The following is a 17,960-nucleotide window of genomic DNA, read 5'->3' as shown; positions in this document are numbered from 1 at the left end:
TACCCAGGCCCGCCCCGACCAGGCCCCGGCCCGGCCCGGCCCGCCCCCGGCCCGGCCCCCTTTGCCCCAGGCCCCGCCCCGCCGCCAAGCCCCCCCCCCCGCCTGCCCAGGCCCCGCCTCCCAGCCAGGCCCCCCCGCCTGCCTGGGCCCGCCCCCCAGGAGCCCCCCGCAACGCCACCCCGGCCCTGCCCCCAGCCGCCCAGGGCCCACCTTGGTCAGGTTCTCGATTTTGACCATGTCGTTGTCTGCATCTCCCCTGAGCACTCGCTGCCGCTCGCTGGCCACGTCCACGTCGTCCTCCACGGGCTTCGTGGACACGGGCATGCGCCTGGGGGGCGGGGTGGGGTTAGCGCGTGGCTGACGCCGCCTGGTGCCCGAGCGCCGGGGTCACGCCAGAGGGCAGTGCCCAGCCCCGCCCCCACCCGCAGGGCCGTGGCACTCACTGCGGCTGCCGCAGAAAGTTGTACTGACACATGATGGTCAGGAGGAAGCCCACAAAGCCCTCGACGGTCATGGCCACCAGGCCCCTGGTGACGATGTCCCACTCAAAGGGAGACTTCATCTTGTCAACCTGGCCTGTGGGGCAGCTGGCTCAGGGCCGGGGCCTCGGGAGCACCCGCTCACCCCGAGGCCTGGAGCCCGCCTAGGCCCCCCGAACCAGGGGCCGCGCCATCAGCCCCGCAGCCTCACCGATCTTGGCGTAGTACTCGTTGAGGTACTCGTTGTACGCCATCTCCATCAGCCCGTGGCCCAGGTTGTAGTTGGGGAAGATGAGGAAGCAGCTCTTCAGGTAACTGTTGACAACCTTCAGGTCCTGGAGGGTCACGGCCGGGGTGGGGGGGGAGGTGTCACGGCACCTCAGGTGTCCAGCCTCAGCCCTGCCCTGCCATCCCCCACCCCGCCACCCTGGCCCACCTTGTCATGCTCAAAGAGCTGCAGCAGGAAGGTGGCCACGGTGGCAGTGATGCCGATGAAGAGGTTGATGACAATGAGAAACACATAGGCCGAGCTGGGAACCTCAAACCAGAAGGAGGCCGGGTACATGATGGGTGTGATGGACCACCTGCGGGCGGCAGCCAGGCGGCGTCACTGAGCCGCCCGCCCCTGCACCCCCCCCCCCCCGCGCCCCCACCATCGCCACCTTACCCGTAGAGCAGGAACAGGGAGAGCACAGCCGGGAAGTTGGTGGGGGAAGTGTAGGCCGGCAGGTCGAACACGAACAGGATGAGGACGCAGCAGGTGGCCGGGACCAGGTAGTTGAGCTATCGGAGCAGGGGTGGCAGGTGAGGGGCCAGAGGTGGAGCGGCCTGGGGACAGGGGCAAGGGTCCCGAGGGCAGGACGGGGGGCCCAGCGAGGGGCGGGGGCACGGGGGAGGGCCGGGGGTCTGGGGGCACACCATGTCCCACACGTAGTTGGCCAGCCAGTAGATGACGGGGTTGCAGCCGCTGACAAACTGCAGGTGCTTGGCCTTGGTGGACTTCTCGGCCACCAGAAAGACCACGAAGCTGGCCGGCACGAAGGACATGGCCACGATGATGAAGATGGCGATGACTACGTCGGTGCCCTGCAGCCTGGGGGCGAGGAGGCCCTCAGCCCTGCCCGGCACGCGGTCCCGCGGCAGCGCCCCGCCCCCACCCCCGCCCGCACCTACAGGTAATCCAGAGAGAGGCTGGCACTTGTCTTGTTCATCGGGTGGTTGGTGACGGTGATGCCTGCAGGACAGGGGCAGCCTCAGGACCTGCTCTGCCCCTGCAGGCCCACCCCGCCCTGCCCCGCTCACCCACCGTAGGCCGCAGGGCTGCCCTTGCTCTTGGGCAGGTTGGCACGCAGGATGGCGTTGTTGAGGCTGTTGAGGTAGGTGGGCATGCTGTGGTAGCCCTTGTTGTTGTAGAAAACCTGCGGGGGAACACAGAGAGACCCCCAGAGCCTGTCGTCCCTGCAGACCTTGGGCGAGGGCGGGACACGGCCGGGCCCAGGGCTGAGCGGGGCTCACCTGGGCAGCCCTGCGTACTGCGATCCTCCGCACCATAGCCGGGGCTCGGGCCCCAAATGAGGCTGGGATGGACTTTTGGACGTTGCCAAAGGTGATGGCCCCGTACCTGGGTGGCAAGCCGACCACCTGTGAGGCCGGGCGGGCAATGGGGGTCCGCTCCCCATCCATGGCCGGCGCATCCCTCCCCTCTGCTCACCGGTGCAGCCGGAAGCGGTCAGAGGTGAAGAGCAGGTACTCGGAGACGTTGTGGCCCGTGATGTCAGTCAGAATGTCACCCGTGACCACCCGCATCTGGGGTGGGTGCCCACCCACACCGCCCGGGCAGGAGAAGCCAGTGCCCTGCCCAGAACAGGTACAGCGGACGGGCTCCCGCACCAGGTGTGGAAGGGAGGGCGCCGAGGTCCAGTTCTCTGCAGGCAGAGCGCACAGTCAGCCTGGCCCCCACTTTCCCGAGCCCCAGGCAGCCCCACTAGCCAGTACCTGACCCGGAGGTGGGCAGCAGGTCCTCGTCCAGGGTCACAGGGGAGTCGGACGGGGCGGGCGAGGGTGGGGGCGGCACGAAGTTGGACAGCGGCAGCCCCTGGGTGAAGGACTCCAAGCACATGCTGTCGAAGAACCGTGCGGCCAGCAGGCGCGACTCACCGCTGCTCAGGTTCAGCGTGGGCCCCAGCGAGCCGTTGGCCGGAGACTTGAGCACACAGGTGGCTCCCACACCCGATGGCAGCCTGAAGGTGCCCACCAGCTGCTGGGGCCCGGCATCGGGGGACAGTCGCAAGCTGGAAAAGCAAAGAGCAAGTCCAGGTGGGGGTCAGGTCAGCCCCCCCAGCCCCTGCACTAGCCCCCGCGCCCCACGGTGGCCCCGCTGCCAGCTCACCGGTATTCCCGGCGTTCCTCGTTGGCATAGGGGATGAAGTTGCCACGGGGCTGCGTGTAGTTGTGGTACTGAGAGGGGGACAGGACCAGCGGGGGCAGGTCGCCTGGCGGGAAACACGGAGAAGCCTGAGCAAGTTCCTACAGCCTGCCAGCCCCTCACGGCCCAGGTCCCCTCTTCCTAGTACCCACAGGGGTCCCAAGCTTGGAGTCTGCACCCCAAAGGAACCCCAGAGGGTGCCCACTAGCCTCAGCTACCATGCCCAGGGCACCCCCCACATGGCTCCCAAGCAGGTGGATGTCCGGGTGCCTGGCCAGGCAGCCTTACCGATCTCTGGGACAGAGAGCGCCACGGTCATAGCCACGCAGACGAAGAAGGCGGGGAGCAGGATCTGAGAGGACAGTGCCTTGGAGTTGCGCCGGGCACAGTGGAAGCGCTTCACCAGGAGCCCGTGGAACTGGCGCACCTTCAGCCACCAGCCCTCCAGCTTGCGGCTGCCCTGGCCGACCCGCGTGAGGGTCTCCGCCTCTGCCTCTGCACAGGAGGCAGGAGCTGAGCATGGGCCCCGCTCCACCCTCCAGGGACCCTCCTAGCTGTATCCCACAGCCCCCACCTTGCAAGCTGACATTGTCAGGGTCCTGCAAGTTGTCACAGAGAGGGCGGTAGTCGCTGTAGACATCGGTGTATCCAGCCCCCTCGTCACCACGGGCAGAGCCCACCGAGGATGCAGACTGCAGCGACGCCTGTGACTGGGCCAGCTCCGCGCACCGCGCCAGGTTGCTGGCAGGACCTTCCCCGGATACCGGGTCCGCAGCCCCTGGTAACACATCTTTCCTGGACTCTTTCACATCTGCAGAGGGGCCAGGGGAGACGCGTGGGGGCTCAGGGCAGCCTTCACCTGCAGGCCTCCACACTCACCCACCCACCCCAGGCACCAGCCCCAGCCTGACCCTGGGGCCTCCTGGCTGCCTGTTCCCACCTAAAACCCTTGGCCCCCAGAGACAGGGTAAGAGTGACAACCCTAAGGCTCACGCTCAGAGCTGGCGGAACCAGGGGATGGGGGCAGAGCTGATCAGCAGCTCTGGAGTCTCACCTGCCTCACTGTTCTCCAGCGACTGGTCCTCCTCCGACACCTTAAGGAACACTTCCTCCAGTGTCGTGTCCATCAGCCCAAAACTGCTCAGGTGCAGTGCGTCCAGACTGTGCTCCAGGTGCTGTGGAAGAGCTGCGTGAGGCCCACCTCACAGGGGGTGGCTGCAGGGCAGGCGGTGCCCACCTCTTGGGCAGCCCCGCCTCCTCTACTGGCCCCGCCCCAGTTCTGCCCCAGTCCCAGAGACCAGTCCTGCCTCTACCAGTCCCGCCCCCCGCTGGCCCCGCCCCGAGCCCAGTCCTGCCTCCTCCACCAGGCCCGCCCACTCCGCCGGCCCGCCCCCGAGCCCAGTCCTGCCTCCTCCACCAGACCTTCCTCCTCTACTGGCCCCGTCCCACCCCCGCCCCCTCCAGTGGCTCCGCCCATCCAGTGGCCCTGCCCCCGAGCCCAGTCCTGCTTCCTCCACCAGTCCCGCCCCCTGCTGGCCCCACCCCTGAGCCCAGGCCTGCCTGCCTCTTCTGCTGAACACACCTCCTCCACCTCCCCCACTTCTTACAGACCTCAAGCCCACCTCCTCCATCAGCCCAGCCCAGACTCACACACCTGAAAGAGGCGCTCAAAGGCCCCCTTCTTGGCTGCCTCGCTGGGCAGGATGTAGGAGAGCTCGGTGCTGGTGTCGGAGACCAGCAGGCAGGAGGCCACATGTTTGCGGATGAACTGGGAAACCTGGGACTCGGAACAGCTGCTCAGCTGGGCCGGACCTGGGGGGCTGGCTGTCAGCCCTGGCTCTGGGAGGGTAGGGAGGGCTTCACTCAGGGGCTGGGGGAGAGGGTGGGCCAGGCCCAGCTAGCATCCTGGGCCCACTGGGCAATGGTGAGAGCCCAGCCCCTCAACCTCACTGGTCTTGAGGAGGAGTCTGGGGCAGGTGGCTTCCGCACAGACCTTGGGGGCCCCCTGGCTCGGCAGGCCGCTTGACCAACGTGAGGCGGTAGCCGTCCCCGTAGGCGCCCTTGAGGAAGAGAGGCGAGCCGCAGCACTTGAGCTTCCCGTGGGAGATGATGGCAATGCGGTCCCCAAGCAGGTCAGCCTCGTCCATGTGGTGGGTGGACAGGAGGATCGTGCGGCCTGGGGGAGACGGGGATCAGAGGGGCGGCCAGGTGGGGCCGGGCAGGGGGCTGCTCTCCCCACCCTCAGCAGCCGCTCACCTGGCTTGTACTTCAGGATCAGGTCCCAGATGGCGCGGCGCGCATAGGGGTCCACGCCGGCCGTGGGCTCATCTAGAATGATGGCCCGGGAGCCGCCCACGAAGGCGATGGCCACCGAGAGCTTGCGCTTCATGCCGCCGGACAGCGTCTGCACCAGCGAGTGCCGTTTGTTGGAGAGCTCCAGGTCCTCGATCATCCTGAGGGCAGATGGGAGGTGAGCCGCGGGGTGGGGTGCTGCTGCCTGCAGCCTCCGTCCCGCCCAAGCCCCACCCACTTGTCCGTCTCCTTGCGGATTTCCTCCTGGGCCATGCTCTTGAGCCTCGAGTAGAACCAGAGGTGCTCCTCCACCGTGAGCCGGTCGAAGAGCACGTTGTGCTGGGGACACATGCCCAGGTTCTTGCGGATCTCGTCCATCTCTGTGCGGATGTCGTGCCCATAGATGGTGGCTGAGCCCGACGTAGGTGGGAATAGGCCGGTGAGGATAGACCTGGTAGACAGGTAAGGTCACGGCCCCACCTCCTGAAGGGAGCCCTCCCTGCCACCCCCCCCTCCCGCCACGCACATGGTGGTGGTCTTGCCAGCCCCGTTGTGGCCCAGGAAGGACACGACCTGGTTCTCATAGAGGTTGAGGCTCAGCTTGTTCAAAGCCAGCTTCTTGTCGTTCTTATAGACTTTGGTGAGCTTGTCCACGCAGACCACCAGCGGCAGGTGGGTGGGTTCCTCCTCCATGCCCCGGGTCTCCTCTGCACCGGGGCCAAAGTCAGCACCAAGGATGTCCTCAGCCCCTCAAAGTCAGCAACTGCCCCAGTCCCCACCCTGGTGTCCACTCACCCGAGCGCCGGCTCTCCATGGCGCAGGCTTGATCCTCTTCCATGACGCTGAGGCGGGGGGCGCGCGCCCACGGCCAGTTCCACTCCCATGCCTCCGTCCGCCCGCTGCCCAGCCAGTAGGATTTCTGCAGTGGGAAGTACCAGGGCCGGGGCAGCCCGTACATGCCTATGGGGAGAGGGGAGGCTGACCCAGGGCCTGGGGTCACCGACCCCCCCCCAGGCCCTGTGTCCCCCCAGAGACAGCCCCCTTCTCCTGTTCCCCTCCCCTCCAAAGGGCTCGGTACCTGGGTGCACAGCCTCAATGTACCACGTGAGCACCCCGTAGACGACCGCGTCCACCATCAGCATGGCGACAGCCAAGAGCAGGTTGAAGTCGTCCCCCTCCACCGGGGACTGGCTGAAGGTGTGCCACTGGATGCCCACGCCCGCCACCTCGTACAGGGCGAAGTACTTGGAGCCCAGGCCGAAGGCCGTCGTGGACATCAGGGACTGAGGGGACAGCAGTGTCAGTGCAGGCAGGGAGGCCGGCACCCCCAGGCCTGGGCCACCCGCGCGACCCTCACCGCGATGCACTTCTCGAAGGCGGTGATCTTGTCGTGGGCCACCTCCTCACGGATAGCCACGTACATGTAGGGCACGTAGCTCAGGAAGTAGATGATGCCGCCGCAGGCCGAGGCCAGCTTGGCCTTGGAGTACAGCACGGACACCAGGAAGCTGGGGGCAGGCAGGGCCACGCGCCGTCAACCACACCCGAGTCCTGGGTGCTTACTCGAGGCAAGCCCGCCCTCCAGCCCGCTGCTGCCACACAGCACCCACCAGAACATGATGGTGGCCACCGCGTAGACAGCCAGGAAGAGCCAGATGATGAGCACGTGGCTGTGGGCAAGGACCTGGCCGTACTTGAGTATGGCGGTCAGCGCCGTCACCGAGATGGAGAGCTGCACGCAGCCCGTGATGAACCAGGCCACCCAGTGCACCGCGTTGTTCAGGCCCATGGTCTTCATCACCTGTGGGGGGCAGGGCTCTCCTCTCCGCCTCTCACCTGTCTCCATCGCCCCTCCGCCTCCAGCCCTCCCCTCTTCCCCCTCCTCCCTCCCCTCTTCCCCCTCCTCCCTCCCCTCTCCCCTCCTCCCTCCCCTCTTCCCCTCCTCCCACCTCCTTCAGCCGGTGCTCCTTCTCGGCCACGATGTGCTGAATGGTCATAGCCACAGAGTAGACCCAGGAGATCACCATGCAGAGAGGCATCATGTGCTCGATGACAAACAGAAAGCTGGGGGGAGGGAGGGGCGTGAGGCGGAGGCCGGCGGACCAGGCGCCCAGCGCTCGCCCAGCGCTCCATCTGCACTCACTCGTCCCGTGTGTAGCAGGGATAGGGAACATCTGCACGTAGTTGCCGGGCTCCACCACGTCGTGGCCCACGAAGGTGTCGATGATGGCGCGCTCCATCATGTCTGCGGGTGGGAGGAGCAAGAGGATGGTGGTCAGCGGAGGCCGTGCCCCGCCCCCCGCCCCCCCTCCCCCCCTCCCCGCGGCCCCAAGGTCGGCCCTCACCCTGGATCCAAACGAAGCCATATAGAAAGTAGAAGCGGCCGCCGGTGTTGGGCCCCGGCCGCCAGTAGGCCCGGCGGATCTCGTTGGTTTTCTCCGTGAAGCTTGAATTCTGGCGGATCTTGTAGTGCACGTGGGGCGGCAAGGAACCGTCCTTGCGGGTCTGGAAGATCACACCTGGGACAGGAGGAGGGGCGGGGCAGAGGAAGGGGAGATGAGGGGCGGGGCCGAGGAGGGGAGAGGGAGGGCGGGCCGAGGGGTGAGGGCGGGGCCGAGGGGTGGGGGCGGGGCCGGTGACCGACCATAAAGGGGTAGGTCTAGGGCAGGGGAGAGGCGGGGGACCCGGGCTGGGGACCTGCCCAGGGGGCTGGCTCACTAGCGAATACGGTGACATTATCCTGGTAGGCCTGGTTAAGGGTGTAGTTGACAATGCTCTCCTCATCTGGAAAACCCTTGAAGATGTCCACACTCACCTAGGAGAGGAGTGTCCTGAGAGGTGGCCTGGGCACCCGCAGGGCCCTGTGGGGCCTACCCACCCACCTTGGACATGAACTGGATCCAGCCGCAGGCCGCATTGTCGATGGTGTCCAGCTGCTGCAAGAGGACCGAGCCGTTGGGCAGTGAGAAGTTGTCCTGGCGCAGGGCAGGTGGCAGCTCCTCGGGCAACAGGCTCAGGGCCTCCGGGTGCTGCCGCAGCTCGGCCACGTACTGGGGGAGGGGGAGACCGGTTCAGAGGGTGGCCTGGGCTAGCCAAGGTGGGCCCTTGCCACACCCACCCCAGCGCAGCCCCCAGCACCTGCTGCAGCCAGCGCAGGTGTTGCTGCAGCCTTCCCTGCTCCAGGTAGCTGCGGATCTCCGCTGAGATGTTGAGCCACACCTGGGCATAGTGAGTCACGTTGCCGACAAGGGCGAAGGTCTCATTGGCCTGCAGAGCGTGAGGGCAGAGCATGGGGCTCATGGAAGGACCCCAGCCAGCAAGGGGGGTTCTCACTCCTTACCTCGCTCCCTGGCTGGAGGCCACCCACTGGCCAGTCCCCACCAACCACCAATCTAGGTCTGGCCAGATGGCCCCTGGAAGCTCCAAGGCCTTCCCTCCCAGGCCTCTGCTCAGTGCCTCCCCTGAGACCCCCTCTGCCCGGCTCCCAGGAAAGCACAGCCTCCCCACTCCCTGCCACCAGTGGTGTCTTCCCTGCCCCTTTGTGGGACCCCTCCACATATGTCCCAAGTGGTCCTGACACTTGGCCCTCATCTCCCCCCACGCTCATCCTAGGGACCCCCTCCACAGCCCCTCCCCTTCCTGGGCCATCTCCAGCCCTGGTTTCTACTTCTTCCAGACTGCAACCTGGGAGGGCCACGGACACCGTGCTCTCAGCTGGCCCCAAACCACGCAGCTGCCCTGCCCAATCTCACCCGGACAACGCTCTGCAGGGTCTCTGCCTGCAGCCCCCTCTGTCCTCACCAGTACTGCCCAGCCCTGGCTGTGCTCAGCCAGGCGGCGCACCCTCAAGGCAGCCTTCAAAGTGCCCCTGCACCTAGGGCTTGCTCCCAGGTCCCCTCACCCAGAAAGCCAAGCCCCGGAGTTCTCAAGAGCCAGGGCTGCACCCCTCTCGTGCCAATTCTACCAACCGCCACCCCCCCACACCACTGGCGTCCCCAGCCTGCAGAACCCTCTGCCCAGCTCCCTCAGTTCCTGCCCCAGAGAACATGGGCAGCCTGAGGCACACACCTTGAGGATGACACGGTCTGCCTCAGAGCCCGCGGGCGCGTACAGGATCTTGGGGTTGCTGGTCATGAGGTGCACGAGGAGGCCCAGGTTCCGCTGCTCCTTGCTCGTGAAGCCCAGGGAGCTCATGTTGCCCCTTCGAAGCGCCTCGGGCTCGATGGTGCTGGGGCAAGCAGGTGAGACTCGAGGTGGGACGGGGCATCGGCAGGGAGGGGTGGGCGCAGGGCTTCCAAGCGGGTGCAGGCATCAAACGATTGGCATGGAGTAGGGGTCCGTGGACCGGGACCAGGGAGGGGGCATCAGAGCCAGACCTGGGGGCAGGCCCAGCAACCCCCGGCCTCCTCACCCTGCCCCTGCCACCCACCTACCGGTTGTTGCCACACAGGATGGGCTGCAGGCCGGCCCAGAGCTGCACGAAAGCTGAGCACTGGCCCTGCAGCGCGTCCGAGGGGGCCGGGGCTGCAGCGGACGGGGCCCCCTCCTCAGCCGTGCTGTTGGAGCTGGGGCCTGCCCCAGCCCCGGTGCTGTTGGCCACCCCACCAGGGCCACTGGCTGCGGGCCCAGAAGCCCGGCCTGCGCAGGCGCCCTGAGGCAGCAGCAGGGCAAGGGCTGAGAGGACGTCCACGTCCCGCAGGACCTTCTGGGCGTCCAGCAGGTCCTCCAGGAGCGCCTGCAGCCGCGGTGGGGGTGGTGGCTGCTGTGGGGCAGCAGAGCCACTGGGGGTGTCCAGGCCCAGCTGAGGGGAAACGGGGCGAGTGGGCAGACGCAGGCCCAGGGTCTGGGGGCTGCTCTGCACGGGAGGCTGAGGTCAGCGTGGAACGGGGAGGACACCCGCAGGAGACGCAGGAGGCAAGCAGGGGAGCAGCCTGGGGGTCAAGGAGCGCCGACCAGAGGCGGGGAGACAGGCTGGATCGAAGGCCCAGGCAGGGGACCCAAGGACAGCCAGGCAGAGCCCCGGGCTCAGGCGCTCCCCGCGACGCCGAGGAGTCCTGGCACATCCCCACCCCCCGCCCAGGTGCCAGATCTGCAGGCCGCCTGGCGGGCAGGCCTCACCTGCTGGGCGATCTTGGCTGCATCCAGTTGGTTCCGGAGCTCAGCAGCCAGCCCCGAGAAACGGTGAGCACGTGCTGCAGCCTGCCCTCTGCAGACCGCATCCCGGTATCCCTGCAGCGCTGTCTGCTGACCCCGGGGTACAGTGAGGACCCGGCCCAGCTCCCTGGAGCCTGGCATGCACGTGAGCTGCTCCAGGAGGGCAGGGGCCAGCAGCAGCTCCTGGGGACAGGGTGCAGAGGAATGGCTGAAAGGAGCCTCAGCCAAGAGGATACCAAAGGCCTGGCCCACACGGCCCAGGGCCTTACCCTGCCCCGCCCAGCGGGCCGGGTCCGAGGTCACCCAGGTCCTGCAACAGCAAGTGGGGGCAGGGGGAGGGAGAGAGACGCATTCCCACCCTGCCTCCCTGGGACAACCACCAACTCCTGGGGACCCCCTCGCCCTCAATGGGAGCCCTCTCTTCACCCACCCAGAAGCAGGCAGCGTGTGCCCCTCACCTCCATCTGGAACAGGGGCTGCTGATTCCTGGGGGGCCCTGAACCCCCGTCCAAGCCAGGTGAAGGGCCAAAAAGCAGGCGATAGACCTGAGCGTGAGGGGGTCATGGATCAGCTGCTGGGGCTCCAGCCCTGCACCCCCACGGGAGCCAGCGGAGGGCCAGGGCAGGGGGCTCCCAGGAGCAGACACAGGCGCCCCACTGAGGCTCCCGGCCCTCACCTCGGGCAGGTCCACCTGGGCAGCCAGCAGAGCCTGGGCCGCGCTATCAGGCAGTGACAGGTTCTGTGTCAGGAAGCGCCGCAGCTCCCGCGGGTCCCTGGCCACTGAGTCCAGAGAGAAGGAGGACACTGGACAGACAGAAGGACAGGGCTGAAGGGCCGGCCCTGCCCGGGGCCAGAGAGCCCCAAGGGCCTCAGAGCTGAGCTCCCAGCAGCTCCCACTGTGGCTGGCCACCGTGAGGGCAGCAGGCTCCGGGTGAGCGCCGGGCGGGGGTGTGGGCGTGCAGCCCGCGGCAGGAAGCGCCCGAGCCCGGCTTCAAACCCCAATGACCGCTGACCGCGGGCTCGGGCACCGCTCTGCCCCCGGGCACACCTGCAGGTCGGGCTGCGCGGCTGTCCCAGGGGTCCGGGCTGGCGCTGAGGGCCTCCAGGTGCTGGCGCAGCGCCTCCAGCTCCGAGCCCAGGCTGGGCCTCGCCGGGTCAAACAGGTTGCCCTCCTCCACCACGCGGTTGAGGCGCTCCAGCAGCTGTGTGACCCTGAAGCACCACTGGCCGTCACCCGCAGGCCGCCAGGCCCGGGGCGGGGCGGCCAGGGGCGGGGCGGGGCGGGGCCCAGGCCGGGGGCGGGGGCAGCCGGGGGCGGGGCACTCACGTGGAGTTGGCATACTGAAGGAAGCCGAACTCGTCCCGCTGGCCGTCGGGGCACAGCGACTGCATGACTGGCAGGATGCCGGCGGAGGTGAGGGGCGCCGCCGTGTAGAAGGCTGAGGGGCAGGCGAGAGGGCCCAGGGCCGGGGAGGGGCGCGGTCGGTGGGGAGGGGAAGAGACAGAGGTCGAGAAGAGAGATTTAGAGAAAGTCAGGAAGAAAAGCAGCTGCAGGCAGCAGACGGGAAACAGACGGCTGAGTGTTCTAGTGCAGATGACCCCGGCAGGTCAGAGGTCAAAGGGCATCTCACCATCCCTTCCCCACAACTGCCAGAGCGTCCCTCTTCCCTCCACCAGCCAAGGCCAGCGCTCTGACTGCTTCCCTAAGAACATGAGGCAGCACTGCCCCCAGGGTTCAGGAGCACAGGGGGCCCCTACTGGGCAGTGACCTCTGACCTCTCTGGCCAGCTGGTTAGTAGAGTGAACGCAGGAGCCCACTAGGTCTGAGTGGACAGCGGCCAGGTGCTGCAGCCCTGCACATTAGGGCCAGGCGACCCCACCCTGGATGACACTGGGAAGCCTGACTGGGGAGCCACTGAGGTCCAGGGGCTCCAGCCTTGACCTCCCACCACCCCACCCCCACCCCACCAAGCCAGCTGTTCCTGACAGCAGGCAGGGGCCCTGCAGGACCCAGCTGGCCAGGAGACGCCGTTAGTGCAAGCGAGAGGCGGGGGAGGGCGCAAGCTTCACCAGGAGGCCCCGCAGGGCTCCCGAGGATGCCCGGGCCAGCTGGGGGGGTAACCGCGCACTTACAGACTGCGTGCAGGCCCGGGAGGAGGACAGAGACCATGCAGGGCAGGGAGGAGGGGCAGAACAGAACAGAGGAGACAGTGAGGCCCAGCGCCGCGGGCACCCCAGCCCGGCCAGGCGCGGGGCGTGGGACCGCGCCGGGGGACAGGCACCCCTGTGCCGGGAGCAGCTGTGTGCACGCCGACGAGTGTGCGAGACGCCGTGAGGGCCGCCTGCCCGCCCCTCCCGGCCGGGGCCCCAGGAGCCCCTCACCTTCCTTCACAGAGATGGTGGGCTTCTTCTGCCGAAGCCCCAGCAGGATGAAAAACAGGACGAGCGGGATGAAGATCTCGAAGGCCAAGACCCACTGGAAAGGGCGGGCGGAGTGAGGCCACCTGCCCAGGGCTGGACAGGACACACCCAAACCCTCCTCTCCCTCACAGACAGACACCCACCCCTCCCAGGGCCAGCCCAGCCCCACCGAACCCTGCATGGCCCGCCATGGGCCACAGGTCCACCCAGGCCTCCCGAGCCCACGGAAATCGCAGCCCCTCCCTTCCGGAGCCTCTTTAAGGGAAGAGGGTCAGCGTTCTCTGGCTCAAGCGAGCCGGGTCTCCACACCCAGTCCAGGTGCACCTCGCTGGAGGCTGGCAGGGGCGAATCAGGCAGCGGGCGGTCCACGCTGACCCACGCACCGCCCAGCTCCTTGCCTGCCTGCAGGGCTGCCTGGGCAAGGTCTCAGAGGATCCAGGAGTGTCTGCTCTGGGCTGTGACTCCCACCGTCCCCGGAGTCAGCCCTCCTCCCTGCAGCTGTAGTGCCATCAATCTCCCCCCCGCCCCTCCCCCCCCCTCCCCCCCCCCCCCCCCCCCCCCCGCAAACGCCTAAGAAGGTGCGGCCTGGTTCGGGGGAGGGCCTGGCTGTAGCCCTGGGCCCTGAGCCTCCGGGAAGACCTGGTCAGGGGTCTGACAGCCCCCCTCGACCCTGAGACACAGGTGCCTCCTGCCCTGGCCCACCCCGCCCCCAGGTGGCTCGGGTGGGCGCAGCCCTGCCTGCCTGGGGCCTCTGATCAGGGTTCCCAGCGCAACTCGGCTGCAGGCTGAGCACTGAGGTGAGCCCTGCTGGGACCTGCCTGGAGCGGTAAAGAAGTGCCCGGGGTCCAGACTTCCCTCCATTCCCGCCTGCACCCCTCCTGGCTCAGGGAGGGCACCATGGAAGGGGGAGGCGGACCTTGGGCTGGCTGCTCTTTGGGGGCCCCCGGCCCACCCGAGGGCACGTCCTGACCCCTACCCCTACTAAGCTTCTGCAGAGGCACCAAGGTTCCTTCAGCCTCACCCCCATCCCAAACTGACCAGAGTGCTGACCCAGCGGCGCTCTCTCTGGCCCAGGGCCCAAGCCCTGGTCCCCCAGGGCGGGGCCAGACGCTGCTGTGTTTACTGGGCTGACAATAGGGCTCTGTGGTGTGGAACACCCTGCCATGTGTCTGCGCCCCACGCCCGCCCCAGCCCGTGCCAGCCTCCACCCCCGCCCTGAGCCAGCAGCCAGCCCGGGGCCCGCCCGGGAGGCATGTGGACCAGGACAGGTGCCTGCCGTGTGCACACCGAGTGGCTGGGGTCACGGCCGCTGAGCCGGCCGCACCCACCCCCGCCCTGCCTCCGGGCACCTCCTCGAGTAACTGCAGCGACAGGCCCGCTGCCTCCTCATTGCTATAGCAACGGCCGCACAGGAGCTGCTGGGAGGAGGGAGGCCTGCTTGGCGGGCGGGTGGCCAGAGGGGCATCTGGTTACGGCAGGCAGTGCAGGGTCAGCCCCACCTGGGTGCCCCACCCAGCGGCCGTGTGTCCCCTCCAGGCCCCTCCCGCTGAGTCCAGAAGAGAACAGGTGAGGCCTGAGGACGGAGGCGCTGCCCCCGACTCCAGGGACCTGGTCCCCCCACCAGGAGCAGCCAGAAGCCCCAGGACAGACCGGTATCCAGACCGAGGTCCACACCGACAGATGGAGAAACCAAGGCGCAAAGCTTGGGAAGATGGAGCAAGCCGGGCACAGAGATCCTTGGTTCCGACCCCCCAGACCAGGCTTCCTCCAGGGCACATATGCACCCTCAGTGAGGCGTGAAGCACGCAGGCAGACCCTCTGTCGGCCAAGTCCAGGGAGCCGACTGTGACGCCCAAGACCCTCCCAGAAAAGTGGAGGAGTGTGCCCGCCACCTAGCCTGCCCCAGCCCCCGGCGTGAGCCCAGCGAGGCCTCAGCCACCCTGGAGGAAGAATTCCTGCCGTGCTGTGGCCACAGCCAAGGACCTCCACAAGCTCAGCCATCCCTGGGGGCACCATGGGGCAGGGCAAGGAAGTCTCTGGGAAGGCCCAACCTGACATGCGGGGGCTACTCCTGGGTGTAGGTCAGTGGGCAGCTCCCCCCTGCTTGCCAGGTGCCCACTTCCCTGAGCCTTGGGGTCCCCAGGAGATGCTGGGGCCCTCACGGGAGCCTCTGCTCCCAGCTCCCATCCTCCCTGCCAGGAACTCAAGGGCTGACAGTGACGCGTGCCCACGTCCAGTCTCAATCCCTCCCCAGGGCCCCACCCTGCTGGCCCCGGTGACCCAAACCCTGCAGCGGAGGAGGCAGCACCAGAGGCTGCAGGTCTGATCCATGAGCCCAGCGCCAGCCAGCCCCGGGCGCCACGGGCAGCGAGCGAACACAAGCCTGGCTCCCTGCCAGGGCCAGGTGCCCAGGGGAATCCTGCCAGGCCAGGGTGATGACGGCTACCCTGCCCATCTGCAGGTCTGGGTTTCCCACTGTGCACTTTGAAACCCCTCTCAGGGAGGGGCCCAGGCAGGAGCAGGTCGGCTCAAGGGGCCCTGGGGCCAGGTGGGACAGGAGCCCCCAAACTCCAGAGGGGCGAGAGGATGCCTCCACCTCAGGTTCCATCTCCAGACCCCAACCTGCCCTGAGCCCCATCCTGGAAAATCCCGTGTCCTGTCAAGAACCCGAGCTGCCCAGGCCTCGCTGCGATGTGGCTGGTGCCAGCTGGGCAGGCCAGCAGATGCCCCTGCCCTTCCCAAGGCTGGAGCAGTGGCAGTGATGACACCCACACCGCCCCAGCCCCTCTCCTCACTGGCGCTTCAGCCCCTGACAGCTGCTGTGCCCTGCACCCTCAAGCACAGGGCAGAGAGCTGGGGAGCACGGTAGTCACAGGACCCAGCCCCGGGGGGGGGGGGGCGGGGGAGGCCGGGTTGGGGGAGCGGAGAGTGGAGCGCTTCAGGGAGGAGGGCCCCGAAGGACAAAAGGGTGCAGCAGGGCCTGGGTGGCCGAGGCAGGCACAGCGAGGACGCGGCGCGAGCCCGTGAGCGAGGGCCGGTGGATGTGCGCGAGGAGAGGCGCCTGTCCAAGGACAGAGGGCTGCGCCCGGAGGAGGGATAGGGTCCCTGCAGGGGCGCCAGGGCTGGGCCCAGAGACCGCAGCGCCTCTGAGCCGGACCCAGACCTCCAGCCGGTCCTCTGCCGGAGGAAGCAGGGCCTCCCGCTCCCCCAGGGGCCCGGGCCACCTTCCAGCCCTGAGGCTGGCCCGGGAGAGCGCGTTGCGGAGGGCGCCCGCCCCGTGACTCAGCCGAGCTCCACGAATGTCAGCGGACGAGGGCGGCGGGCCGGGTACAGCCGAGCCCCCTCTCCGGAGGCCGGGGCGAGGGCAGGCGTGGAAGGGGCGACCACCCGCCGCCCCGCCCGCCTGGGGTCCGCGCGCGCCCGGCCGGGCCGCCGCACGTGCGCGCGGGGAGCGCGCCGCCGGCCCCGGTGCGCGCAGCCTCCGGCTCCCGCCGGCCCGCGGCGCGGGGGGTCGCTCACCGGGCTCCGGCGCTTCAGCGTCACGTTCTTCCAGAGCAGCAGCTGCAGCTGGTGCAGGAAGCCCATGGCGGGGCCGCGCTCCGCCGCCTCCGCGCCGCGGCCCGCTCCTCTGCGCGCCCCGCCGCCCGCTCCTCTGCGCGCCCCGCCGCCCGCCGCCCGCCGCCCGCCGCGCCGCTCGGCATCGCCCGCGCGGGGCGGGGTCTCGAGCCTCCGGGACCGGCTCGGCGCTGGCTCCGCCCCGGCGGCCGCGGCTCGCGCCGCCCCCCGCCCGCACCGCCCCCGCTTAAAGGGGCCGGCGGGCGCCCTCCGCACGCCGCCCGAGCCGGGTCGCCTGCCCGCCGGCGTTTGGGCGGTTCCCGGAGCTCTGACCCGCCACCAGAGGCTTTCTGGTTGCCCGCCTCCCGCTAGGCGTTGAGGTGGTGCGCACAAGGGCCAGACGTACACCGAGACCCCCGACTCAGTCCCAGGGCGCTCTTCTCCCAGGGGCGCCGAGCCGAGGCGCAGCACCCCGGCCCCCTGAAATAGTCCTCCCTTAGAGGCGCTCCGAGGTCGACCCTGGCCCTGGCCCGTGGCCCCCGGGGGATGCTGGGGGCTGCTCGCCCCCCACCAGGTCCCCACCTCTGGCTGCCTGACGATGGCAGGAATTTCATCTGAACCTGAGAGCCAGATCCCAGCGCGCGGGGCGCTCGGGGGCTGGAGGGGGACAGTCACCCATACCTGGGGAGGGGGCGCGCAGCCTCGGATGCGGGTCCTATCTGTGCAGGGCGGGCATGTCTCTAAAGGCTCAAAAAGTTGGCTTTCCTGCCAGACTGGGGGCAGCCCCACCTGCACCCCGGGGGGCGAGAAGGGCAGCAGGGAGGCTGTCCTTCCCCTGTAAGACCTCCCTGTGCTCCTTGTGAGTGAGCCGCTTGGTGATCACGTGGCAGGGCGGCCCTGGCTGGGCTCCGTGGGGGCTGCAGCTCCCTGGGCTCAGCCAGGGGGAGAAGGGACCCAGAGAATCGCCCTGTGCAGGCGAGGCAGGCTGGTGTCTGGGGAGGCTGAGGCTGCGCCCTCTGTGAGGGGCTGCTTTCTCTCCCTGTGGGTGCAGGTGACTGTAGCCTCTGTATGGGGTCTCTGGGGCCAGTGCACCCACAGGCTTGGGGCAGCGCCTGGGGGGGGCTGAGCCTGGTGGGGAGGCCCATTCCCAGGGAGGCCAGCAGAGGGCAGGCCCGCCCCTGCTGCAAGAAGCGTCCTGCCTTGCACTTCTCTGGGCTCCTCCTAACCTCAGTTTCCCAATTTGTGAATGGGAGGGGCAAACCAAGTGGTATTGAGTCTGCGCTACACAGAGAAGGCTCTAACCTGAGCGCCAGGCAGGAGGGGGTGGGGATCCATCCCCCTCTCCTGCCCCCCTCCTCCCCTCCCTCCACCCGCAGCCTGAGGACACTTCCTTCTCTGTCAGAACGTGGGGCTAGGTCAGGACAGGAAGCCACTGCCAAGGGGGAGGGCAGCAGCTTCCTGCTTCCACCTGCCTCCCACCCACCTGGGGCCTTGGCAGCGCCACCCAGAGGCTCAGCACAGCCCCCACCCCCCCTCCCCTGCACACCAGGGCCCCCTGGTGCAGCAGGAACCTGGTGCTCCCCCATGCCCACGCTGCCGCCAGTGACAGGGTGCCCACATCTAACCAGGCCTCG

At 68.4% G+C, this 17,960-nt stretch overlaps 1 protein-coding gene across 1 annotated transcript; it reads right to left on the bottom strand.

Moving 5' to 3' along the window:
- Positions 211–16,356, bottom strand: ABCA2 (ATP binding cassette subfamily A member 2; the record flags this gene model as incomplete). Its single annotated transcript, XM_018056274.1, is given in 41 exon segments — positions 211–328; positions 444–576; positions 691–814; positions 916–1,063; positions 1,147–1,262; positions 1,398–1,572; positions 1,653–1,713; positions 1,786–1,897; positions 1,995–2,100; positions 2,191–2,404; positions 2,475–2,770; positions 2,869–2,971; positions 3,193–3,399; positions 3,479–3,715; positions 3,959–4,079; positions 4,559–4,743; positions 4,898–5,080; positions 5,161–5,357; positions 5,435–5,647; positions 5,723–5,903; positions 5,992–6,156; positions 6,275–6,479; positions 6,554–6,704; positions 6,807–6,997; positions 7,146–7,260; positions 7,340–7,367; positions 7,370–7,441; positions 7,542–7,715; positions 7,915–8,011; positions 8,079–8,246; positions 8,335–8,463; positions 9,265–9,424; positions 9,630–9,997; positions 10,315–10,533; positions 10,809–10,895; positions 11,027–11,154; positions 11,399–11,562; positions 11,678–11,789; positions 12,484–12,486; positions 12,733–12,826; positions 16,291–16,356. Coding segments are annotated over 41 exon segments (6,126 nt in total), but the record flags the coding sequence as incomplete, so codon positions are not given.

The sequence above is a fragment of the Capra hircus genome, chromosome 11 (genome assembly GCF_001704415.2).
Source record: "Capra hircus breed San Clemente chromosome 11, ASM170441v1, whole genome shotgun sequence".
NCBI classification, from domain to species: domain Eukaryota; kingdom Metazoa; phylum Chordata; class Mammalia; order Artiodactyla; family Bovidae; genus Capra; species Capra hircus.
Note: the sequence above shows the minus strand (reverse complement) of the source record. Positions and strands in the feature narration are given on the sequence as shown.